The sequence below is a fragment of the Neophocaena asiaeorientalis genome, unplaced genomic scaffold (genome assembly GCF_003031525.2).
Source record: "Neophocaena asiaeorientalis asiaeorientalis breed wild unplaced genomic scaffold, Neophocaena_asiaeorientalis_V1.1 scaffold83, whole genome shotgun sequence".
NCBI lineage: Eukaryota > Metazoa > Chordata > Mammalia > Artiodactyla > Phocoenidae > Neophocaena > Neophocaena asiaeorientalis.
This window is the reverse complement of record NW_020172867.1, coordinates 253,868-281,707: the sequence shown is the minus strand read 5'-3', so window position 1 is coordinate 281,707 and position 27,840 is coordinate 253,868. Positions and strand designations below refer to the sequence as shown.

At 36.6% G+C, this 27,840-nt stretch overlaps 1 protein-coding gene across 4 annotated transcripts in view; it reads right to left on the bottom strand.

Moving 5' to 3' along the window:
• Window positions 1-27,840, bottom strand: part of ARHGAP5 (Rho GTPase activating protein 5) — a 74,253-nt gene that overhangs the window by 45,911 nt on the left and 502 nt on the right. For 2 of the 4 annotated variants that reach the window (XM_024741998.1, XM_024742000.1), the window contains exon 2: window positions 11,079-14,966. In XM_024741998.1, coding sequence (XP_024597766.1) covers window positions 11,079-14,798 — 3,720 coding nt within the window. In that variant the 5' untranslated portion in view covers window positions 14,799-14,966. Of the gene's footprint in view, window positions 1-11,078; window positions 14,967-15,967; window positions 16,081-27,774; window positions 27,809-27,840 lie in introns of those variants that run through there. The other 2 variants (XM_024741997.1, XM_024741999.1) reach the window with 2 other exon arrangements.

Sequence of the window (27,840 nt, the reverse complement as noted above, 5' to 3'; positions counted from 1 at the left end):
CCTTAAACACTTGCTCTCTTGGCTCCCATGTCACTACTCTTTACCAGTTTTTCCTTTTTCTCACCAGGGATTCATTTTTCTTTCTTTCTTTCTTTTTTTTTTAACATCTTCATTGGAGCATAATTGCTTTACAATGGTGTGTTAGTTTCTGCTTTGTAACAAAGTGAATCAGCTATACATATATATCCCCGTATCCGTATCTCCTCCCTCTTGTGTCTCCCTCCCATCCTCCCTATCCCACCCCTCTAGATGGTCACAAAGCACAGAGCTGATCTCCCTGTGCTATGCGGCTGCTTCCCACTATTTTACATCTGGTAGTATATATAAGTCCATGCCACTCTCTCACTTCATCCCAGCTTACCCTTCCCCCTCCTCGTGTCCTCAAGTCCATTCTCTATGTCTGCATCTTTATTCCTGTCGTCCTGCCCCTAGGTTCTTCATAACCCTTTTTTTGGTTTGTTTTTTTTAAAGATTCCATATATGTGTGTTAGCATACGGTATTTGTTTTTCTCTTTCTGGCTTACTTCACTCTGTATGAGTTTCCAGTCCATCCACCTCACTACAAATAACCCAATTTCGTTTCTTTTTATGGCTGAGTAATATTCTATCATATATATGTGCCACATCTTCTTTATCCATTCATGTGTCGATGGATACTTAGGTTGCTCCCATGTCCTGGCTATTGTAAATAGAGCTGCAATAAACGTTGTGGTACATGATTCTTTTTGAATTATGGTTTTCTCAGGGTATATGCCCAGTAGTGGGATTGGTTTCACCTGCCAACAAGTCTTCCTGGTCTACCCAAACTCACTTCTGAGCCCCTCCCTTCTTCTCTAGCTATTCTCTGTCCTTACGTGAATTTATCTAAACTCATAACTTTCAATCCTTTTATAACCTGATAAGTCTTCCTCTGAATACCAGATTCATAATCTAACTTTTATACTTCCACTGGGATGTCAACATAGATATTTTAAACATAATATAAAAAGCACAAAACAGATGTCTTGAGTCTCTCTGGTCTGATACCTTTCACCCTTAACCTTCTTCACTATCTCAGTAAATCTAAATCTACCCAGTTGCTTAAACCATAAATTTATGAATCAGCCTTGATTTTCCCTTACTCTCCACAGCGAATGCATAAGAAGCTCTGTTGGTATGACTTCCAAAATACTCTAGAAACTGTCCACTTTTCCTTTTTAGTACCTATAACTTGGCACATGGTGGGTGCTCAGTCAACACTAACAGCAGCAAACAAAATTATAAACAAGAACCAGAGAAAGCCTTTACCATATAAGATTTCTGTTAATAAACATACAAAATACTGTTAGTTTATTTACCAGTTATGCAAACAGTTTCATTATACCTAATTTTTTTTTTTACTACGGGAGTCATTATATAGATGTATCTAAGCTTAAGCATCTGAACCTAATAAAATCAGGATTCATACAAAATAATGATTCTTATCATAAAACTACAAGAAGGATTAAATAGCCAACTCTATGTGAATTCATTTGGATATAAGGTAATGTACTTTCAACAGTGTGTAAGAACTGAGCATTTACCATGTGCATAATAACATCATGCTAGGTATTGTGCAGGATATGATACACAAAGCTACACGTGTGAAAATATGCATAGAGTACACACACACACACACACACACACGCATGCGTGCACACAGTCACAAGTACAAGCAAACCTGGGGGACTAAAGTATCTGCGGGTCACATTAATGTCAATACCCTGTTTGTGATATTTTACTAGTTTTGCAAGATGTTACCTTTGCGGGAAACTGGGCAAAGGGTGCATGGAATCTCTCTGCATCATTTCTTACAATGGTATGTCCATCTACAATTACCTCAAATTAAAAAGATTTTTTAAAAAAAAAGGTCATTGCAATAATCCAAGTAAGAAGTTATGATAACCTCAACTAAGACTGTGACAATGAAATGGAAACAACATGTTTCGCAGCAGAATAAAGATCAGACAAGTTAAATAGCAAGAGCATGTGGCTTTGACCCACAGTACCTCCTTCCTGAAAATGCATCCTTACCCAATCATGGTGAGGATAGGGAAGAAATATCTATGACCTGTGAGGAAAAACCTGCCTTTCCTAATGAGCAAGTACAAACAAGCCTTGTATGACTGACTTCTAGAATCTCACAGGAATTTCATTAAAGACCACATTTGGCTACACAGGGTTTCTCAACTTCAGTATTATTGACATTTTGAATTGCAGGGTGTTTAGCAGCATCCTTGGCCTCAATCTAACAGATACCAGTGGCAATTCCCCACCTGAGTTGTGACAGCCAAAAATGTCTCTAGGTATTGCCAGATTCTCCCTGCAGGTCAAAACTGACCCTGGTTGAGAACCATTGCGCTAGGCTAATAAAATCAAGGACTAAGAACTCAAGTTTGGGAGATGGCTACAGATATAGCCCTGGGAAGTCTGAGACTTTAACTTAAAAAAAAAAAAAGTCAATACATAATTCAAGATAGAGAATCACTACTGTACGGTACACAAAGATGAATGATAATCATAACTACCTTCAAAAAGCTTACAATGTAGTAAGAAAAACAAAACTTATTAAACTACAAAGCAATAAAACTACTAGAAAGTGATTACTTTATGTGGGAAGAATAAGTATTACACCATAGCATAACACATCAACATAAAAAAGAAGTCTTTAGAGTCAGTACTCCATGAAGGTCTACTTAATCCTTTTTTTTTTTTTTTAATTCTCTAAAAGCTGTTAGGTGCTGGATGTTGTGAATGCTCTTTCAGACCCTTTAACCTAACACTAGGTGAAAAGAGGGAAGAGAAAATAACTGAGGGCAAATAAATGTGGTCTGGGTTCTTGTATACATGTATCAGACAAACTGGTTCTTGCACTGATTCATCTCTAAGATGACACCTTCCTATAAAGCATTTCAACATATATTATCTACCTGGCAGGCATTTTATTAATGCCATTAACAACTTTACTAACAAAAAATTAGACCTGGAGTCACCTGGAGAGGGTCCTAGCAAAACATCTAGCTATTCAAGTTAATGATGAGTGATTTCTTCCCAACTTCCCTAAAAATATTTTTTCAAGTGTATTCAAATCAAAATAAGTTTTATATTATACCCAGCATTTCATTCTTAAAACCATTATTTCTCCCTTTGCTTCCCATGTCATCTGTTAGGTTCTTTCTGTCACTCTGAAGATTGCAAATCAGAGCATCAGTAAAGAATGAGACAAATTCAAGTGTGTTCTTCTCTTCTCTTACATCAACAGAGGTTCTAGAGTCCATATATACTTTAGAAAGTATATATGACACCCTTAAAATGCCACTAAAATTTTGTGAACGTGCATTTTTCCAGTTAAAATATCCAAACCTTTCCTCAGATTTTCAAAGGCTAAGAACAATTTCCAAAAAGCTCAAAACATCTACACACACATACACAAACATATGCAAGGTGTACCTTTATATGGACAAAGTTAGATACTAACTCAAGATCACTTTTGTCACACCCTTATATCCTGTTGTAAGAACTGTAAACATCAGATATTACTACTTTTAAAAAGCAGTCCTCCTTCCGCTGAGGTTTCTCTTAACACAGTCATAGATTAAGCCCTGTTGAGGACTCTTTCAACACATCAGCTGAGATGACAAGAACACATTACAGAGCTGAAAATCATAAAACTATACCTACTGTGGAAATAACTCTTCTAGGTTTGAGTGGGATGATTTGTAGTATATAAATTTTTGGAGCACATAAAATTGACAACCCTATGAACTCACTTATAAGTCTTGGAATAGTAACAATTGCCCATTGATATAAAATTATAGTAAGAACGCAGTATTCTATGTTATAGAGGTAAAGTACCTCCTTGATATATTAACTAAATATAGTCTAACAATTAATATAATGAATGTGCTGCAGAAGAGTAATTTCAATAATTTGTGCTATGCCAGTTTTTGCTAAACATTCAACATGCTGTTATGAAAACTAAGTAAAAACACAAAGTTTGAATAGAAAGGCACACTGAAGACATTTACATTTGCTTTTAAATTAGTGAAAACAAGCATACCACTGACACAATCATTTAAACTGAGTCTTATTAGAACACATCAGTCAAAATATACTTTAAAAACTAACCATCTCGTTACATTTCATTCTGAATTTGAAGAGTAACAGATCATGGTCAACCCAACAGCACAGAACAAATTCAAAGAAACAGCAAATAGTGAAATGTAGGCAGAAATATTCACATTATATATCCACACTTACATCATACCATAAATTGATGTCGCCAGCACCAGAAATGCTACGAAAGAAACCAATTTTAACTTTATGAGAAATTTCAGAAACACCTTAGAACTAATCAGTCAGATGTAGAACATATTTAGCCAATATGAAAGCAATAAAAATCGTTACTAAGACTCCTAAGTAAATGCTTTCCAAATGAAATGAGAGATATGAAAGAACCAGAAGTTTTACTAACCTTGATGAAAATATAAAATATGTTTAATTTTCACCAAAATCAAATGTACTAGACTGAATGCCTGAGAGCAGAGCCCATGACCAAGTCATCCCTGTATCCTTAGCTTTGGACAGTGTTCAGGCATAGAAGGCATTCAGTAAGATGCTTGTTGAATAAAACAACAGTTTCCTTGAGTCAAAATAAATGTAATTATTTTTAAAAACCCATAAATGGTTCTTTCATTACCACTACAAAAACAAACCTATATACTCCTACTGACTTCAACTGATCATAGTACAACATACTATGCTAGGCCATGGAGATCAACTATAAACAACATATAAATCTAGCCTGCATTAGACACTGCAGTTTTCATCCCTTAGAAATTACCCTAATTTGGGGGAAGCCAACCTCGCCAAGAGCTCTAAAGGCTCAGGCCTACATTCAACAGCATAATTCTCCAACTCTGGCCAGACTTTACTGGTCAGGAATGGATATAAGACCCAACTCATGGCAATGAGGCTGGAAAAGATGCTGGCTGAGGAATCTGGGAAAGCAGTTTTCTCATTCTTCTGATCATACTTCCTTTATAAAAGTGACCCTCACTCTCTCCCCTAAGGAAGTGTCTGCAAAGTAATAACATATATAATGGGCACCCTATTATCAACTGCCCAGAAATCTAACCAAGGTACTCCCCAAAAAATAGGTGAAAAATAGAAAACCTGAAACTGTCGAGCAGTTCAAGACTTTGTTAAATGACTTAGCTCATTAAACAAAGTGCAAACTACTCTATCTGTATCTGATCTGTAAGTATTGCTCTTCCTACAGTAAGCTCTTTAATCATCCAATTTTTTTTTTTTTGCGGTACGCAGGCCTCTCACTGTTGTGGCCTCTCCCGTTGCGGAGCACAGGCTCAGGACGTGCAGGCTCAGCGGCCATGGCTCACGGGCCCAGCCGCTCCGCGGCATGTGGTATTTTCCCAGACCGGGCACAAACCCGTGTCCCCTGCATAGGCAGGCGGACTCAACCACTGCGCCACCAGGGAAGCCCCATCCAATTTTTATTTAGCCTTAATTATAACTCTTCCAAGAACCTCAGATGTGAACACTGACAGTCAGTTAAGTGACTGTCAAGAGGTTAAGTGATATACACTAAAAATAAAAAGCAAACTTACCCTACAACTTATACATTTTGATACAGACAAACAGCAGTTCACCACAGACATACTTTCATATACTTCATTACTTTTATATCTGGAATGAACAATCTATAAATCAAGAGAAAATTCTGGTCACCACTGTTTGGTTGACAGTGTTTTCAAAAGGTATTTTACTTAATAAAGACTGTAGGTTCTAGAAGTCAGAAGTCAAATAATTCTAAACTTAAGATTTACTATACTCTAAAGGATCTACCCTATTAATAGCTTGGTATCAGTTCACTATCTACTAATACTAAATTAACATCTTCGACTCAATATATACATATAGATATCTCTTCAGTTTTTTGAAGAAAACATACCTATTTTGGTATTCTTCCCTAAACAGGCTCCAAACCCTAGTATAATGGCTAAAGCAGCAGAATCTTCTAAGATACTATTTGATAGAGGGGTTCAATAAGAAGGGACCAATAAAACAGAGAAAATAATAAGGACTGGATGGAACATTTGAGAGTAAAATAGGAGTTGGTAGTTGCTAATATAAATAAGAGGATGAAAAGATTCATGACCTGGAAATAAGACAGGAAAACAATTTTAAAGAAAAGCTCAAAAAAAATCATTAGAATACCAGCTTATTCTAATGCACCACAAAATTCACAAAGTATTCTACTATTTACTATCTGAATCAAGCTGACAGCACTGAAATGGATACTGAAGAAAAAACAAACTAGTTTAAACACAAGTATATCGCATTGAATGGATGTTAAAAACTGGCAATTTTATCAATACAACTCAAATTTTCTCATTCAGTTCATTCTCTTAAGCACTATTTTTCAAGCACCTGTTAAGTTAAAGTCAATTCAGTAGGTCACAACCAGCACCCCTTTTTTCACTGCAATAGACTAGAAAATCAAAATAACTTATAAAGTAGGTATTGTTTTGCAAGATTTCCTTTACATAGAAATATTTATGTCTATAACGGGTTATGACTTAAGAAAATCCTTGCAAATCAAGAAATATCTTAGAGGTTTTGTTCCCACAACTAACACTAAACTCATTTTGGGGTATAGAACAAAAGATAATTAAGCATAAAGCCTTCTCTGCTTGGCAGGAATGACAACTAAAGCCCACATTAAGAGAAACAGATCTTTGAGCCTTCCTTAGATGCCACTAATGCCCAAAAGTTATAATTTTCCAATGTCAAGGAACCTGAGAAAATATTCCTAGACTATAGCTCCCATGTTGGAATCAAAGAATGAAGGTAAAGAGAATGAACTTTCTCTTAGAAAAAAAAAAGAAGAAGAAGAAGAAGTACATAAATTCAGGATCAGAAATCACAGGAGTATTTAATTTAAAAATGAGTCAGGAGACTAATCCAGCAAATGGGTCAAAGGACTATTCTGAAATACAGACAGAGTATACTGGGATATTTCAGGCCTGAAGCACACTATAATAGCATTTATTGAACACTGCTGTATGTCAGGCACTTGAGACACACAGTTCCAATTTCTACCACAATTCCAAGCGAAACATTATCATTCCTAATTTACAGGTGAGGGAATGAGCTAAGAAAGGGTAAGTGGTCTATTTTTACTCTCCCTACCTTTAAGGATCCTCTCTGATCCTTGGCCATTCAACATTGGTCTAGGCTGTGTTAGGCACTCCTCTGCATTCACTCCCTAGGTCATTTCATCTACTGCCATCTCTACTTCATTGTCTCCTAAATGCATATCTCCAACTCAGACCTCTTCTCTGAGGACCTATATATCTAACTGCCTATTTGATATCTCCACTTGAACTCTAAAAGTTTTCATTTCCATCCCTCCACTCCAAACCTGGCAAATTTCCAATGCTCTACGTCAGGAACAGCATCATCACTGATTAAGCTGCACAAGCTAGAAACCAAGGAGATATCTTTCCTATCTCTTTCATCGTCTTTACTCTTCCCCCACATATGCAATACATTACCAAATCTTATATATTTTAAGTATTTCTCAAATCCATCCCATTCTATCCATTGAAACCACTCTCCCTCCCCACTCCAACTATTCAAAGCTTTTATCACGATTCGCTTAGACTACTGTAAATGCCTACTGGTCTTCTGTATCACTCAACCCATACTCCATACAGAAACCCAGTGATTTCAGATCCACTAACTCTGTTAATTTCAATTTACTCTTAGGCTAAATAACAAAAATTCCTAACAGTGCTAAAAAGGTCTGCATCTAGTCCCTAGCCTCAAATCTCTCCTTGTATTATTCTCTACCATAGATCAGGTATCAGCAAATTATGGCCTAGGGGACCAATCCACCCTGCTGTCTGTTTTTAAAAATAGCCATACTGGGCTTCCCTGGTGGCGCAGTGGCTAAGAATCCGCCTGCAGATGCAGGGGACATGGGTTCGTGCCCTGGCCTGGGAAGATCCCACATCCTGAGGAGCAACTAAGCCTCTGTGCCACAACCACTGAGCCTGCGCTCTAGAGCCCGTGTGCCTAGAGCCCGTGCTCCGCAACAAGAGAAGCCCTCGCTCACAACTAGAGAAAAGCCCGCACGCAGCAACAAAGACCCAATGCAGCCAAAAATAAATAAATAAAAAGAAGCCATACTCGTTCACTTACATGTTGTCCATGCCTGCTTTTTTTTACAGCAGATCTGAGCAATTATAATACAGGAGGTATTACCTTCAAAGTCTCAAATATTTATTATCTTGCTCTTTACAGAAAGTTTGCCAATGACAGCTTTAGATCAATGACTAGCCACAGTGACCTCCTTCAAGAATATGCACATTCTATTCATTCAGCATTAAATATTCTTCCATCCACCAAACCACTCCCCTACTTAAGTCCAATTCATCTATCAGATCTGACAAAATGACAAGTCTCAGGGAAGCCTTTATTCACCCTGTAGACCAGTATATCCCAATTCAGATTAGCCACATTTCAAGTGTTCAACAGCCTCACATGGCTTGGAAGGACAGCTCCAAGTCAGAGGTCTGTGTATTTGGGAGCACTCTGTTCTGTTTTACTGGTAAATGTGCCTGTCTCTGAGCCAATAACACATTATGTTAAATACTAAAGTTTTACGTTATCTGATAGAATAAGCACATATATCATCACCACTCTACCTCTGCCTTTCTTCTTCAGAAGTGTCCTGGCTATTCAATATTTGGTTTTACTATTTACTCTTCCATATTTCTATTAGAATCAGTGCAGAATTTCTTGAAAAATCTTTGACACTTTGAATGAAACAACACTGAATCTAGAGATAAGTCTGAACAGCAATAACTTCTTTATGATAAGCCATATTCATGGATAGGAAGGCAATAGTGACCCCATTTACTTAGATCTTCTTTAATGTCTTACAATAAAATTTTATACTTTTCCACACGGAAAAAAAAACCGCCACACGGAGGTTTGCACATGATGTTACAATTACTCCCAGGCACTTGATAATCTGCCATGCTTTTAAAAACGGTGTCTCCTCTGATTATTTTTTCTAGTTGTTTACTGCTGATGTATAGATATGCAACGGACGATTACTGATCTTATATGGAGCTGTTTTGCTCTTTTATTAATACTAATAATTTATCTGTAGATCCCTTTTGGCTTTCACATAGGCAATCATATCATCAGCCAAGAGTGACAATTTTGTTTCTTCCTTTCCAATACTCATCCTTTTAATTTTTTTTCTTATCTTACTGCTTTAACTAGGATCTCTGTATAATACCAACTGGAAGTGGTGATGGTGTGTACATTCTGTCTTGTTCCTGGTTGAAAAGGGAATCCATTTCCCTAATTAGGATGATGCTTATTGTAGATTTCACTTGTTTGCATATTTATAGATACCTTTTCTCAAGTAAGTTCTCATCTGTTCATAATTTAGTAGCTTTCTCATGAATTAAATTTTATCAAGTGCTTTTTATATATATTGTTGGTTTTTTTTTTTTTGGTATTATACATTCACAATCCCTATGTAAAACCCTTAGGGTAAGATATTTTAGAATTCAGAAAATTTTAGTCATCATCCCTACTGTACAGTACAAAAAACGTGTATTAGGTAACAACCCCAACAAACTGTGGGTCAGTACGTGTATTCAAATACATTAATACACTTGCAGTGAACTATATGGATATTCACCCTAAATAAGACAATGCTTATATGTAGCCTCACACATTAGTTCAAGTCAGGTTTTCCCACCAAGAACAGGGTAAATCAGATTACGCTGCCAAGTTCTAAACAAACTTTTGGTTTTCAGAGGTTACTGGATTTCAAAATTGCAGTTAAGGGTCTGTAGATCTGAACTTTATTTAGAATTTTTGCATGTGCACTCATAAGTAAAATGGGACTATAATTTTCTTTTCTAATATTACCCGTGACTGGTTCTGGAATTAAGAATAGATAACTTCAGATAATAAATTAAAGAATGTATTCTCCTATTCTATTTCCTGGATTTGTAGAACACTGGAATGATCTGTTCCCTAAAAAGTCTCCTGTAAAATTACCTGGGCCTGGTATTTTTGTGGCAAGATGTAACTATTACTTCATAATTTATTTAATAGTTACAGGATTATTCTAAGCTTTCTTGTCAAGGAGTTTAACTTTGTTTAAACTTTCAAATTTGTTGACATAAAATTGTTGATAGTATTCTCTACTATCTTATTAATCTGATCTATCTGTAATTATATTCCCCTTTTCATTCTCAGGATTTATGCCTTCTCTTTTTATCTGATCAATCTTGCCAGATCTATGTCTATAGTTTTCTAGTCTAAAAAATGTTAACCATCATCTGAGCCGCCGACAGTGAGCTGTAATCTTTTTGCAACAGCAACATCAAAGATCACTGATCACCGTAACAAATATAATAATCTAAGAGTTTGGAATATTGCAAGAATTACCAAAATGTAACATGGAAGCAAGTAAGTAAGCAAATGCTATTGGAAAAATGGTGCTGATGAAGACTTGCTTGTTGCAGGGTTGCTAGAAACCTTCAATTTGTAAAAAAATGCAGTACCTGAGAAGCGCAAAAAGCAAAGCACAATAAAACAAGCTATGTCGATGTATCAAATTAATATTGCAAAATGGTAGATCAAAAGGGAAAAACAGACAAATGGGATGCTTACAGACAAACAGAAAAAAAATGAACAAAATCACTTTATATCTGAGTTTCTGCAGAGAGAACACACATATTCAGCTAGAACTTTTATGCTGAAGAATATGAAATCAAACTTCCACCCCAAATAAGATAAAGCTCAAGTAAATAAAATAGGTAACAAAAAATAATCTGCCCTCACAAAATACTCAGAAAATTTAAAAGAGCTGTCAATTATATTTACTGAATGACACAGGCAGCCTAAGTTCTCACTGATGTCAAATCCATTCTCTTAAAAAATGATTTTTTAAAAGTCAAAAGCAAACATCTTTAGAAACATTATGAACCATAAATTAAACTTACCTTTTTATCTTCTTTTACTTTGTGGGTTTTCTTCTTCATTTTCTTATCATCTAACTCCTGGTCTGAAGTGATTGCAGGATTATCAATACCACCTTTCCAAGTTTCAACAGGAGAAAGAAGTGGATCTTCTTCACTTCCACGATGTCTTCCTTTTCTTTTTGTTTTAGAAGTGGTGAAAGCTTCATCATCACTTGCATCTGAATGCGTTCTTCTGTAGTATGACTTGGCTTTACTAAATAGGGTTTTAGATTTGTATTTGTATTTTGAAGGTCTCCGTTCCCCATGACTTTTTGAGATTCTATCAGAAAATCCATTTTCCTCATCTCCTTGGGTGTTATTCACAAATGAGTTTCGAATTTTAATAATGCGATTCTGACTATCATCTGGGACAACATATATCTCATCAGAATAGCCCTTCTGTTTGAAAATTGTGTCAATGGGTTCTGAATAGTTATCTGAAGGATCCATATCTTCAGGATGTGCCAAAGGCACCCGGGAGGTCTGTTTTCTTGGATTTTTACCAATACCAGCTTCAATTGTTTTTAAAAGGTTTGGATCCAACTTTTTCACATTTGTCTTAGGTACAACTGGTTTAGGTTTAATAGGTGGAGGCACTTTATGGTTGCGTTCATGGTCATGACAGTTTGGTGTGCTGTGAATAGGATATTCATTTCCTTCCAAATCTAATCTATATCTGGAACGGTCACTAGGCGTTGGAAGCAACTGTACATCATCCCCAATTGGACTATAAGGAGGTGGTGCTTCTGTATCATCATCTGAATCAGGGTAGTTGTTATAGGGAAAACAGTCTCTGGGAGATGGCAGGAAAACATCTTCACTTTGATGGGTTGATTCCCTTGTATTATCAGATAAATAGGAATTTTCTATCATATTTTTTTTCTCTAGAACATCACTGAAAAACAGTGTAAACACCTCAGTTTGCCGATGATACTGAGATAAAGAATACAGTGCTGTAAATTTAGCAGTGATCTCAGTTGCAATGTGTTCTCCTTCAGTCATTAACTCTTTGATGGCTTCATTTTCAAAAAAGTCTGCTTGGCTGTCAGTAACTGCCACCAGCTGTACAGGAATGGTGTCCTGAACTTCTGACAGAAACGCTCGAAGCATTCCCATTGATGCTTTTCGTTTGGCAGAATAAACTAATATATACCCATGAACCAGTTCATCTTTCCTTACTCCAATTGAGGAATGGTATGATAATATTGTGATCTGTATTCGCCTCCTTTTTTCACCAATGATTTTATCAAGCATTAGGGAATTATTCTGTCCAGCTTGAGCAGCACTGCAAGAATGAGAATCAAGGAAGGGTGAAAGAATAAGATCCACACTAAATGGATCACCACACATGGCACACATGACAATTCTCAAGTCAGCTTCTGATACATCCTTATTGGTGGGAACCGGGCTCACCACATCTAAATTATGTTTAACTGATTCTAATACTCCTCTTAGAGCTTGCTTTATTTGGGTTTCATTAAATTTACGAGGATATGTACCAGCAGGTACATCTACAAAAGGACATTGTAACTTGTTTGCCAACTGTTGCCCTTGGTGCCTGAGAATTGGTAGATTCTTACTAATAGAATCTCTCTGATTAGCCAGAATTAATGTAAATGGAAGGTTAGCCATATACTTATCTTTTCTGATCTGAGAAGCTTCCGTTCTTATTTTTCCGATAAATTCCCCAATAAAATTCAGTGACTCAATGGAATTAAATACACAGAAGCACCCATGTGGTTTAAAGGCAGCAGTCCATAACTGACTCAAAAAGTAAGGCGACTTGGCATCAACAGGCCGAAGATCAAGTTCATAAATCTTTCCATCTAAGGCATACTCATCATCAGTGGATTGTGTCCTTATCTCATTTGCTAGTTCTTGGGAAAGGCCATCCTTCCCTAAAATGAAAAGGTTAACTTTATCTATATTGGTACTATCATGATACAACCGTAAGCGGCCATGATCCAACTGCAAAAGACTGCTGGCAAGTAACTGCTCTACTTTAATGTCTGTACAGTTTTGGCCACTAAGACATGTTTCTTTAGTGGGATGATAAACAAATCCTATATGCTTAAGTAGAAGAGACTCCCTATCAGGTGCAAGTTTCTGTAAAGCTTTGTATCTAGGTTCTTCACTCAAAACTGTATGAATTTCACTCATTTTATCTGAACTAGGTGTTGCATTAAGATCTAAATCATAAAAAAGTTCAGAATGTTCAAAAAGCATTTCCTGAAACTCTTCTTTGGCTTTTTCAACTATTTCTCGCTGATGCCTACCATACACCTCTTTGCTATCAGCCTCAGTGATATATTTGAAGGCTTCATCCTCCATAACAAAGCACATAACTTCCTCCCATGGCTGCCCAGGTGAAATAAACTGAATTTTTTCCAAAGTCTTCTTGAATTTTTCCTTCATTTCTACTCTCCTCTTCTCTGATATTAGATGTTGTACATGGTTCTGATAGACTTTTTCAGCTTCTAAAGTGCTCAGGAGGTCAAATGGGATCCGTCTATCATTAATTTTGTCTATATGGTCAGTTTCATCCCAAGGTGTTTTTTCTAGCACCACAAAACATAACTGAAAATCTGCTCTCTTTTCCATTACCTTCAAAGCTTCTGACCAATTCAAATGTTCAATCTCTTCTAGGTTTGGCAAAAGAGTGTTAAAAGCTCTTGGTAAAGTATTTATATATTCTTCTCTTCTTTTTCTTATATGTTCCTGTTTAAGTTGTTCTATATGTTTTGAGAATGTATTTCTGGCCTTTCTTGTTCCCTCTAAGTTGATGTATTCCTCATAATCAGGATGATTTTTCAATTTGTTACTAACAGTTTTCCAAGTTGCATGATAATCTCTCACAGTCTGCACAAGTTTTTCAAACTTATCTGTTGCTGTGACAACAAGTTGTCTCTGCGTTTTATAAGCATCCAGATAGGGAATAATTTTAGGCTTGCCACGAGTTTTATCCAGCATTTGTACCAGTGCAGTGAAACATGTCTCAATGTTGACATTAAATCGTGCAGATGTTTCCACTACAAGAAGGTTCTTTTTGTTTGAAGCAAATGCCTGAACTTCTCTAAGATAATGATCCACACATTCATCACATTTAGTTGCTGCTATTATTACAGGTTTTTTTGATTTTGATAGTTGGACAAAAAGGTTATTTACAAATTTAAGTTGATCATCAAACTTCCTATTGCATCCCTGACTTACGTCAATGCACAATAAAAATCCATCTACATTGAGCTTCCCTTCAGGCATTTGCTTCTGTTCAAAGTCTTGCTCCAAGCCTAGTTGATCAGTGCAAATGTACATCAGTTTTTCTGCTGACTGCAATTTAGAGGCAGCTGCACGTTTTATATATGGTTGCAAATTCGTACTCCGATGAGGCAAGAAAGTCTGGTCATCAATGAACTCAGTTTGTTCAATGACATGAATTTTGCATTCTACTCCATCTTCACCACTTTGTGTTATGTCACCCCAGTACAAAAAATGATCATTGTTTACTACTCGTCCTCCAAAGTCAATGGTGCTAAGCACAGAAGTATGCTCTGGATAATATTCATCTGCTTTTGAGCGTACATATCTATTGCACAAACAAGACTTTCCAACTCCACAGTTACCTTTGTCTTTTTCAGTCCCAGAGAGTCCAACTACACTGATGGTATAGGATGGGGGGCGAGGCTCTTTGTTTTTTGCCATCATAACTCTCTTGTCATGTCTCTACATTCATAAAGATAACCAGATATACTTCTCATTCTGAAAATAAAATCATCTCAAAATACAGATCCCGAATTTCAGAACGATATTTGGTTCTTTGTATTTCCCTCATTTCTGTGCAGAAAGGTCTTCAAGATCATATGGATCATCTTCCTAGAAAGAGAAAAAGGACAAATCTTAATCATGAATTACACATGTCGAATTATATACATATTAAAGATGTTCATAACAAAGCATCAGGCAAGTTAACAATGTTACATGTATTTTAAGAAATCACCAAAGACAGTTTATGATTTACTGTTATAAATGCAAGATGACCTCAAAATTTAAGACAAATCTAACAACAAAAAAAACTAAATACAAATTTTAATGTGATCTTACAAACTTTAAAATAAAACCCTCTTAACAAAATGTGCATTTTGTTTCTACTTCTTCCTATGAGTTTGAGGAAACAACTAGTCTTTTCCTCTCCCTCAATTTTCCTGCCTCTTCTGACTGCAGGCTGGCTATGTTTGACGATAACTAAAACATACTAGTTGCGTGAACAACTCTCTCACAACTTTAAAAAACTATCTGCTTTCTGTAACATGGTTCCTCAAAACTTATTCCCTAAAATGGAATTTCATATGAATTTAGCAAAATTTTAGAATTAAAAAAAATTTTCAAGAAGTTTCAACATACTCCTGTGAAATCTATCAAATTTTATATCTAAAACCAATTAAGGATATTCATATACTTAAACAAGGAAATATAAATGAACAGTTAATACAAATAATGACAGCATTTAACTAGATCAATGCTTCTCAAACGATCTAAGGACCTTTTATTTCATATCTGTAAGTCAATTTTTAAAAATACAATGAATGAAATGTTTAAAAAATCTAGGTCCCAGTTTTTTATTAGATTCAAGAGATACAAAATTACTGTCAAATTGTTTCTAAATGTTTTTGATTTCTGTATTTATTCCCTCTGAGTATTTACAAAGAGCTCAGAGATCACATTTTGAGTAGCACAAAGCTAAAGAATTTTACAATTATATATTTGAGAAAATATTTTAGAATTATTTGATATACCAACAACATCAAATAAACTTTAAGAATTGCATGTAATTTAATTTAGGTTATTTGTGTGGAAGCAATGAATCAGTCTCTTACGAAGGTATTATTTGGAGATTCTTCACATTCTTTTGAGGTTGAAGGAAAAGCAATACATCATTTCTACCACATCAAAATTTCACAAGGAAAATATCCAGTCATGTACATCAACATATGTGAAAATTATCTTCAATCCAGACAAAATAAAAGAATAAAAAGACCATGAGGAAAAAAATAAAGGTAAGAAAAGAACCACTACCTGCCCCCAATACGTGGCTTCTCCACTACCCTCAAAATTGCAAGTAAACATCTATTTAGGTTGTGCTGCACATCTGCTATACTAACAACTAATGGTAAAGAGAAATTATTCTTGAAATTTAAATTCTAATATTTCTAGTACAATATTTTAAAATAAAATTTCAGATTTATTCTTGTATTCTCTAAGTTTATCCTATCAGCCTCAACCAAATATTAATTTTAACAATATCAGCCACCTGATATTCAAGCAAAATGTTTATTATCTTCAATTCGGTAATAAATAAAATATTGTCATGTTGAAGGAGCAACATAAGTAGCAGAACACCATGAGTAAATAGAACTGATTTCAAATTCAACTCCTAGTATTTACTACTTTATGACAATAGTAAAGCCCTAAACCTCTTGAGACCTGGTTCCCCCATCTATGAAATAGGGCTGCCTATCTATACAAATTTAAGAACTAATTTTTTCTTTAATGTTAAGTGCCTAGCAAAGAAAAAAAATGCTTAACAAATACTAAGTTCTGTTTTTAAAATTTGATTCTTAGAACCAAGGAAGCTACTGAAGATTTATTAAAAATGATGTGATCAGACTGGTGACTTACAAATATTTATCTGGTAGCAGTATATACAATAACTAGCAGTATAAGAAATTAGGGCAGTCCCACCCAATGCTCTTAACTCTCTTTCATTAAGTAAAAATTTTTACAAATCTTAATGTGATCAAACTGAATATTTGCACTTAGCACCAAGTTTAACATTCTTTACCTAAACTGCATAAAAGAACAACTGGGCTACTTAATGGATATTTACTGAAAAGACAACAGTGAACTAACTGGATAACAAAGTTACAAACAGTGATAAAAAGGGAAATTAGTTTGTGAAAATAGCATAGTGATTCATAACTAACAAGAAAAAAAATTGAAAACACAGTGGAATACAAGGTCTATCCTTCTTTCTTACTAAGCAAGCAAAAAATTGCAGAAGATATCCTTTTAAATGTACATCAAAAGAAAACATAACCAGTGATTACTCTGGGGAATTTTTACATTAAACAGTACAAACACTGGAACTACACATAGCTCTTTATTAACTCTTTGGTAGACAAACATCTATTCTGAAAACTAAGAGCAATTCAAAGAAGTTTAACACTATCCCCTGCTTTCCAGCTTAAGAGACACAAAGCTGTTAATAGAAAGGTAACAATACAACATCATATGGAACTGAATATTGCAGAAAAATTTCAACTACAAATCTAATCCTTGTCATAACGGTCACATCTTTGTTAATATTTTTTACATATACTTATCAAAACACATGAAAAGAATCATTCATGCTCTCCTAGAGCATAAACCTCAAAAGACTGAGATCTTTTCTATCTAAAGTTATAGAGTATAAGAGTAGAAATAAAAACACTATCACAAAATCAATTTTTAAAGTTTCAGAAAGAAATAGGCCTTAAAAGTAAATGAAGATGAGTGGAGGCATGAAGTCTTCACGCTTTCATCAGTCATTGAAAACTGGAAGGCTTTTTATCTAACAAACAAAAAAAACCCCTCTATTACGTGTTTTTTTTTTTTTTTTTTGCGGTGCGAAGGCCTCTCACCGCTGTGGGCTCTCCCGTTGCGGAGCACAGGCTCCGGACGCGCAGGCTCAGCGGCCATGGCTCACGGGCCCAGCTGCTCCGTGGCATGTGGGATCTTCCCGGACCGGGGCACGAACCCACGTCCCCTGCATCGGCAGGCGGACTCCCAACCACTGCGCCACCAGGGAGGCCCCTCTATTATACTGAGGATAATTTTTAATACTAAGGCTTCAACACATCCTAATTAATTTGTTAGTGGCAGTCTCTGAATTACAAATACTGAAGTTTAAATTAAAAATAAGGTAGCTTTGTGTGACATTTATGGTTAACAAACCAAATTTACAGTAAACTACCAATTAGACACAGTGAGGAACATCCATATTCTTTTTTCTAACGATGCTCTCAGGCAGGCTACCTGCTGGTATTCTGAAGTCAGATCCAGAGTTTATGTCATGAGTCGCCATATAGTGATTTTCAAATTCTGGTGGGAAAATTCTTTCATCTAGAGGTGGGAAAGAACACTGGGCAAATAAATAGTTGCTCTCTCCAACTCTTCATCAGAGCAGTGTCTTCTTTATTTGATTTACAGGTTTACTTAACTCAGAAACTGAAGTTTATAAAAGTGTTTTCAGATCTTTAAAATGTTTCAGAAATCCTAGACCAGAAAAAAAAAAATTGTTGCCATCCTGCCCTCAAAAAGATTTTGCCATTTGTTTGAGTGAGTACGCTATTACCACCCCAAGGGAGAAAGACAGCTCTCATGAGATTGCCTGTAATAGGTTATAAAGAAATTTACTTTCAGACACTTGGATAGTTTATACATACATGAATTATCCACTGGCCCTCACTATCCAAGTCAAAACTGCCCTCATTAACTAACCAAGGTAATTTTTCTGCTGTGCTGAGAAAAGAAGAATGCCTTCTGGTTTTTTTTGTTTTGAGTTCCCACTAATAAGCTAACGGCCAATGTCTATAGGCAGCCTGTTTGATTTAATTTGAAAATTCCTTTCAAATATTTTTAATGGTAATATTTGACTATGTCAATCCAGACGTATCTTTTCTATTTTTTTTTTTTTTGGCGGTACACAGGCCTCTCACTGTTGTGGCCTCTCCCATTGCGGAGCACAGGCTCCGGATGCACAGGCTCCGCGGCATGTGGGATCTTCCCGGACCGGGGCACGAACCCGTGTCCCCTGCATCGGCAGACGGACTCTCAACCACTGCGCCACCAGGGAAGCCCCTCTTTTCTATTTTTGACATAACTATTTTCATATAACTAAAAATACCTTGTTCTCTCTAACATCTACTATCATGCTGATTTTTGCTCATGAAAAAACCAAGATAAAAACAATGACCTACTCAAAGTTAGAGGGTTAAGATGAGTCTCTTGATGACCAATCTACTTTCTTAAGCAGTAGTGCTGCTTTTAATAGTTTGCAATCAGTTTCTCATCCTGCCTTTAAGATTATCCTATAAACTTTCACTTCAAGGAAATGTTTAGATTAAGCATCCTTACAGAAATTAATGACAATGTACAATTTTTGAGTGGAACTGTCCTACAGTTGTCTGCTGCAATGAAGCTACCTCTACAACTAAGTTTTCTGAGCAATTTTAAGCCATTCAAACGTAACATGCTCCTTTTAATGGAGTTTTAATAACATGAAGTGGTTTTCTGCAAAAGAAATGTTTTTAAGTTCTATAAGGGATCTAGGAAACTGAAAAGATTCTTATAAATTCTGGACTTAAACTAAATTTTGTTTTGTACCTTTTCACAGAACTGTTGCACTCATTAATCAATAAAAAGTATATTTTAAAAACTATTTTACACTTTTAAGTTACCATACTGTGTCAGGAAATTCTTGCTGGCCCTATCTTCAAAATACATCCAGAATTTATTGCTTTTCACTACCTTTACTGCTATAACTCTGATCTCATTCCACTGTCATCTCTGGCTCTGGATTATTCCAAAGGCTTCTAAACTAATTTCTCTGCTTCCACTCCTGCTCCCCTTCCCCAGTCTGTTCATAGAGCAGCCAGAGTAATTCTTTTAAAACATAAGTCAGATCCTTCCTTTCTTTTGCTCAAAACTCTTCAGTGGCTCCTAAAAATAAAAGCCAAGTCCCTTCAATGGCTTTCTACAAGATCTACCTTCTCCAGCCCTATCTTACTCTCTGACCTACTCTCATACTATTCTCTCCATTCTCATTCTATTCCAGTCACAGTGAGAAACCCTGAACTGTCGCTCAACAAGCCAAACATGTTCCTACCTTTGCACTTATTTTCCTAATACTCCCCAAATTCCCCTTTGCTTACCCTCCTAACTTACTATACAACTTACTTCTTTATTATCTGTCATTAACTCTATCCCTCTCCCTGCCCCACTCCAGGTTTAATAAAGATGCACAAAGGCACAAATCTGTTCATTCCATCATCTGGGCTCCCAAGAGCCCAGAACAGTCCTTCCCACCTAGTAGCTATTCAACAAATGCATGAACGCTAATAAATATTAAAATCAAATGTTCTTAAATCTTCGGTTAAAAAAAAAAAAGTAAAGCATGTTAGGTTTACTAAATAGGTGCCATGATTTACTAATCTAAAAGATTTTCTAAAGCTACTTATGGAGAAAATATACATATATTCAAGGTCCCAAAATTTTTTGTCAAAAATTAAGCCATCAGAATAAAGACTAACTATAATCTATAATACTGTACAGGCATACCTCGGAGATATTGCAGGTTTGGTTGCAGACCACCACAAGAAAGCAAGTATCACAATAACGTACCACCACAAGAAAGCAAGTATCACAATAACATAAGTCACATGAATTTTTTGGTTTCTCAGTGCACATGAAAGTTATGTTTACACTATACTGTAGTCTACTAAGTGTTCAGTACCATTATGTCTAAAAAAACAATGTACATACCTTAACTAAAAAATAATGCTGTTAGAAAAATGGTGTCTATAGACTTGCTCTACACAGGGTTGCCAAAAACCTTGAATGAGCAAAAACACAGTATCTGTGAAGCGTAATAAAATGTATGCCTGTATTCAGCCAGAATAATCATCTAACTTTTATTTCTGACACCTAAAAATTTTTTTAAATCACAACTATTTACTACAGAAAACATTTCAAAGACCTAATTATGCAGAAGCAGCTCTGTAATTATGTGCTCCATCTTCTTTAAGTCAAATAGAGAAAATATCCCTTAAATAAAACAAATATTCAAGACAGAAGCAGATCCAAGCCCAAAGGTGATTATATATTCCACAATCTTAGGTAAACTTATCGAGAACAGTTGGAGAATAAAAACATCAACTGTATACTAAAAGATGAATATGGCATAATATTGCCTTAAAATACACTTTTCTTAATGTTGCTAATTCTCAATGACAAATATATGCCATAAAAATTAGAAGAGGAAATGGAAAAGTCATTTTAACATATAAAAGATAGCTAAGTAAACAATGTTAACACCTGTAGGAGAGTCAATCATATTCCATGTTTTCTTTGACCAAGGTCTGTACCACATAAGCACACTATCTTAAGGGTGAAAGGAATGCTAAAGTCATCATTCCTACGAATTAGTCTTTATTGAAGCATATCTTGGTAAGATTCAGGATAAACTGTTAGGATGGAGATTTTGTTTTGTTTTTTACCATATTCCTAGCACTCAGATCAGTGCCTGACACACAGTGGGTGCTCAAGTATTTGATGACTGAATGAATCAATCTCCAGACTCAGATCCTAAACCACTGGACAATCTTTTTTTTTTTTGCGGTACGCGGGCCTCTCACTGTTGTGGCCTCTCCCGCTGCGGAGCACAGGCTCCGGACGCGCAGGCTCAGAGGCCATGGCTCACGGGCGTAGCCGCTCCGCGGCATGTGGGATCTTCCCGGACCGGGGCATGAACCCGTGTCCCCTGCATCGGCAGGCGGACTCTCAACCACTGCACCACCAGGGAAGCCCCCACTGGACAATCTTGAAGTCATATTCGCAGTCACAATTAACAAAATCACACACTATTATGGGTCCATAAGGTTTAGCACAGCAGAATATTCTAATATAAAAAGTCCAGTATTTTTTCCAAGATCTTTAGTCTGCTCATTAACAAATTATGGGTTTATAAACATTAAGCCTGAAGGGTACCTTCCAGAAGGGTCTCAGTAGGCAGTACTCTGAGATCTCCCCAAAACCTACTCAGCAAATGTAATTCTGCTTTTATCCATTTTTACCTTTTGATATTTCAAGGATTTATTGTTTGAAAAAGTTTCATTGCAGAAAATATTTGAAAAGCAATGATGTAAACTACTCCCTAGATAGATTAACTGCCTATCCTGTTTTTAATCCACACTTTCCTCTAACAACATGTTGTCTCTGAGGACGTGGTGTCAAAGTTATTCTAAACTCTTCCTAGTCCATTTCCTTATTCTGTGATGAAAACAGAAGAACCAACAGTAACCTCATTTACATCAACCTATGTAAGCAACCCATTAAGTACATACTGTGCTTAGCTACTATTTGCTTAGCTTTATGTCAGAAGTTTTGAGGGTACAAAGGTATGTATAGGGAAGTCCACTAAGCCAGGCTATGAATATGCTCCCTTCCAGGGTCTGAGTCCTTTCTTCTCACTTTGAAGAACTGAAAAGCAGGGGGAAAGGGCATAATTTAACGTTTGTTATTATAATGCTACACAGGAGGGAAAACAAACTGTATTAAGTTTAACAATATTCTTAATTATGGGAACATTAGGTGGTCAAATAAGAATCTCAAAAAGGGGTATAGACTAAAAAGGAGGTATGGATTTTTTTTTTAAAGGCTGAAAAACACTTTCCCCACTATTTTTAAGAAGCTTTATATATAGTACCATAGCTGAGGAGTCACAGGCAGTGTGTTATACTATGGAACTGATAAATGTAACAGGATTTCAAAGAAATGAAAAATCAGTACATATTGGTATAGGTCAGGGCTTGGAAAACTTTTTCTGTAAAAGGCCAGACAGTAAATATTACAGCCATAGACAATACTTACAAAAATGATCACTGGTTATTTATGGACAATGAAATTTGAATTCCATATAATTTTCACATATATCAAAATATTATTCTTTTAACTGTTTCCTCAACCATTTCAAAATGTAAAAAGCCATTAAATGAAAACAGGCAGCAGGCTGGATTTGGCCCAGAGGCTATAATCTGCAGACCCCTGCAACAGATTAAAGGATCTGAGTAAACTCTGAAAACAGACTGGATTTGGATTTTAAAAAGAAGTCCTTCCTGGTGTGTGATTAGGGTGGAGTGGTTGAGCACAGCTGCCATGTTGGAAAGTAGAAACTTATTTCTTATTTATTTCTGAAGATATAAGATCTATGGAAGGTCTTCAAGGGCAAACATGAGTTAGACTTTGTAATGAGCAATAAGAAGCCATTCCAGATTAGACGTAGAATACAAAACTGGATTTGGTAGGGCACAATGCCCAAGAGATGTATATATACTAGAGGCTTGAAAGCACCTGAACTATCACAGAACTGAAAACAGCAGTCCAAGACAAAGATCTTGGTGACTGGCTGCTAGATAAAAGAAATAAAAACAAATGAGTCAATGTTTCTTAAAGAAAAACTAATCAGTCTCAGCAACAGATGGTGCTATCACTTGAGTTTCAGGTAACAGTATTACCAAGACAAATGAAAATACAGAAATGAAATGAGGCAAAGTCAAGATCAGTAACATCAATTTCAAGATCATAAACTTTAGTAAATTATTTAAGAGACCATTTTATTTAATACTCTTTTTAACAAGCATCCAAAGAGTTACAAACTTACAGAGAAGAGTAGAAATCTGGACCTGTTTCCCAGATCATAGGAATGTTAATTTTCTACCTTCTCTTTAGTAATCAACCAAAATAAAAATAAAGGAGCAAATAAAAAGAGATACATTATCCTGACTCTGGAAAGGCAAGTATAGAAAGAAACATAAAGTACTGGATGACAATACTGGATCACTAGGAAGAAAAAGAACAAACTATATACCTTAACAGAAGCCAAAGAATGAGTTTTCCAAGGCTGTTCGACAATGCCAAATATAATAACAAGGACAGTAATGAAGATGTAATTTGTTTATTTCCCGATTACTCCTCCTATTAACCTTGTGTTAACACTTTTCCCCAATCCTTCAATTTGGCTCACAACATACAAACTGATGCTCTTACATTTTTACCTTATATTTTCTCCTCACCTGTCAATTTATCCACACTTCCCCTGTGCTTTGGGTCCACAGTGTCATTAACTTAAATGTCTTTTTTTCTCACTCATTCCAATCCTAGGCAACTTGCAAATGACATCTCCTTTATCTAAATTCCTTTACACCAATTTTTAAATCAATAGGTACTACCTTGTATATGGCTCTTCTACTCTACTTCTAACTGGCATTTAACTATTCCTACATTGTCAAGCTCACTCCCCACCAAAGCTGTAAGCTCTTTTAAGGGAGCAATATTTTATATTTCCTTGTATCACTCACAGTGCCTCGTTGCTCAATAAAATACTGGTCAGGGATAATAAAATAGACTAAATCTAATACGAAGCTAGAAAAATAAAAATTCACCTTTCCATTAACTCTTCATAATGAAAAGCTTGAGAATCTAACCAAATGGAACATACCAGTCATATTTTAACCCTAAAATTACAAAGTTATGCATAATTTTTTCCCAACAGTCTAATTCTAAGGAGTAAAACACACAGACATGACCAAATATTAACAACCTACTTTATCTGACTGCAAATCTAAGGAATTGTGGACAGTCAACCTCCAAAATACAATGAAAAAACAAAAACCTTTTTTGTCTCTCTTACATTCAAACTCCTATTTGCAGTCAAAACATCCAAATTCAAATGCTTCTTCTGTAAACGTTTCCCAAAGAGGCCCTGACAGAAACAGTGGTTCTCTTTTCCGCATCTCTTAGTACTTGTAACTATTTACTCCTGGTAAAGTTACTACTAACTTATCTTGGTACCCCCAAGGCCAGGCATATAGTAAGTGCCAAAAAAGATAATCTGAACTAATGAATACAAACTGGAGGCTTTCAAAAAATTCCTAATGCAGATGATTTCTTTTTTCAAAGGAATTTTTATATTTAAGTATTGATACAACACATTTAATAGACAAAAATAAAGGCTGCCTGGTTTTGAAGGGTGGGGTATCAGAGGAAGTCTCAAGACATCCAGCAAAAATCCATAAGGCATCCAAGGAACAGAATTTGAAAACCAATTAAAGTTCATACTTAAAATTCTTAGTACTGAACTATTTTTTCTTAATTTTCCGAGTTTGAGAAAATTATCAACAACCTTCATGTAAACAAATAGGAGCTTGATTACTCAAGTCACCAAATAATGGATCACTTTATAAAGTTTCTTCACAGTTCTTTAAAAAGCCGAATTCCCTTGGTGTACTTCAAATATATTTTACAAACATCCTTTAGGAACATAAGACATTACTAAAACAGAACACTATACAGCGCGTCTTGAGTGAACTATATTACCTGTATCCTTCCTTAGTAGGCAAAGAAACAATTAGCCCAAATAAACAGTTTTAAAAATAATATCTATGGAAACTGAAGTTGTGAAAATTAAAACATTCTGTAGCTACAAGAAAATCTCTATTATGCCATTTCATATTTAAGAAGTGAATACGAAAGGCAACACTTACCTTAAGTCCTGCTAATGATGAAAAAGTAAAAGTTTAGTAAGCTCTTCTTGAGAAATAATTTTTTCAATTTAAAAATGAGTTACAAAACTATTATTCTAAGCTGTGCCACAACTTCAATTCCAAAAAAAGAATGCAAGTACAGTATTTTATTCCTTAAAAAATCTTAACTTTCAAGGTCAAAATAATTTTCTCCGAAAGAGCAAGTGTGCAGATTTAAATCTGCCTTTCAAACATAAAAAGATGGGGGTAGGGGCACGGTTTGAAAACATTTAGGATAAGTACCATGTGACAGAAGTAAGATATTAATTTTGCAATACAATTTCTAAATGGCTAATTTAAATGTGGGGGAGGGGTGCTAAAAAATTGATAAAGATATCAGATTCTGTGACAATTCTTTCTCATATCAAAGTGTAACACACCCCATTCCCCAGTGCTCTTACAATTAACGTACAAAGAATGGTAAAATAAGACATGCTGAGGTGGGTTAAAAAAAAAATGTAGCCTACACATGACAACCAAATCGATTGTTATCTAGTCACCTGTATTGCTCTAATTTTTGCTTTAAGTCCATCTGATCAATAGTGCTATTTCTTGAAAGTTAAATGCACAGGTATTCCCAGCTTTTTGGTCATGTATGTTTAGTCATATGCTCCAAGGCCTATAAAAGTTTTTGGTGATCTGCATTTACCAGTCACTTCCTCGGATCTATTGATACTACACAGATACAAGAAATGTGAGTCAATTACAAAGAACACATGAAAAAGCCAAAAATGAGAAAGCAATTTAAAATGGAAGCAAAACCTTAATCTGGAAACTGTCTAGCAGGTTACCTATATGGTCAGTATGTCTATCTAAAAATACTAAGTAAGAGTACAGTTTTATCACATTAAAGTCAAATAAACTGGAATTGACAGCAAAACACTTCCAAACACATTTTATTAACGTATCTTACTTAACTAAATATTTTTCTTAAGAGTTGAATCTAGATCACATTTTTGTTAAAAGAACCATCTTAAATGGAGACTTAGAGAAATATGCCCTGAAATGAAGGAGAACATCAATGTAAATAAACACTCCCTAATATACTATTCAAATTGAATACTGGTTTTGGATTTAAGTGGAGTCGACAAACCCCGCCCCCCCAACACCTGTAGAAGACAGCATAAGCAAAAATCAGTAAATATAGCGATGTATTTCACTGTTTTATACCTGAACACTTTTTAAAGAATGATGTCGTTTCCTACCAATCACAAAGGCAAAAGCAAATTATCGTTGGGAATTTAAAGTTAAAAACGCGCGTACACACCATCTGCATGCCTATTTTGGCCTAAATTTAGAACATTTAAATTCTCATATATTCAGCATGGGCCCAGACTGGAGCTTCTCCCCTACAACTTTCTCGAAATTTTACTAAACGTCCTGATAGTTTGCCTTGAATTCCGAGCACCTTTCAGCCTCAGCTGCACCCAGAGCGTCCACCTCACTTGCATTTCTAGTAACGCTGGAGAGGGAGGGTGTGAAGGAGTGAGTGTATTTATGTGTGGATAAGTGCGCGCGCGCTCCCGCGCAGCTCCCCACCCCCACCCCGATACTTTTCTTTAGTGGAAACAGGGAGAATCTAGAGGTTATTCTAGCGAGAACTCAGTATCAAAGGCTCACCCAGTCGCAATCAACCCTTAGGACTCTTGTGTTTTGGTTGCGCAGCGCAACTTCTCATATCCTACCCTGAGCTTTAGAAGCAGACGGGAAATCGGTGAACAGAACCCAGGGAGAAGTGGGGGAGCTAGGGGAAAAAAGTGAAAGGGCCGATCCCCCAGAAAGACGCTCAAGTTTGCAACGAGGACTGTGTCTCCGCGAATATGCGCCCACCCCATCTCCCCCTTCCAGGTGGAACTCGTTAACAGCAACCACCCGGGCAACAGACACGGCCACGTTCCTCCCCCACGCACCATCCGAGACCAGAGCAAGTGAGGGCGGCGGGCGAGATTCGACACCCGGCGGGGCCCGCGCGATCCCCGGCCGCCACCAGGCCTCCGCCGACCCCTGCCCCGTCACCTGTGGAGAAAGCGCCCCCCACCCCCACGGCCTCTCTGCCCTTCACGCCGCCCGTATCCTCCCCGCGGCAGCCGCTCCCCGCCCCGGCCTGCAAGGACCGAGCGCGGCGCCAGGCTCCCCTCGGCGGCTGCGGGGCCCCAGCCCCTTGAACTGGTTACAACCGGCGGCGGCGACCGAGCGGGACAGAGGGCAGCGGGCGGCTGAAGGGTCCCCGGCGGGGAGGGGGCGAGCCGGCAGGCCCGAAGGAGCGGGGAGTCGCAAGGTCCTACCTAACACCGTCGGTCTCCTCCATCTCCTCCTCAACGGCAGCGGCCCCGGCGGTGGCGGCGGCAGCG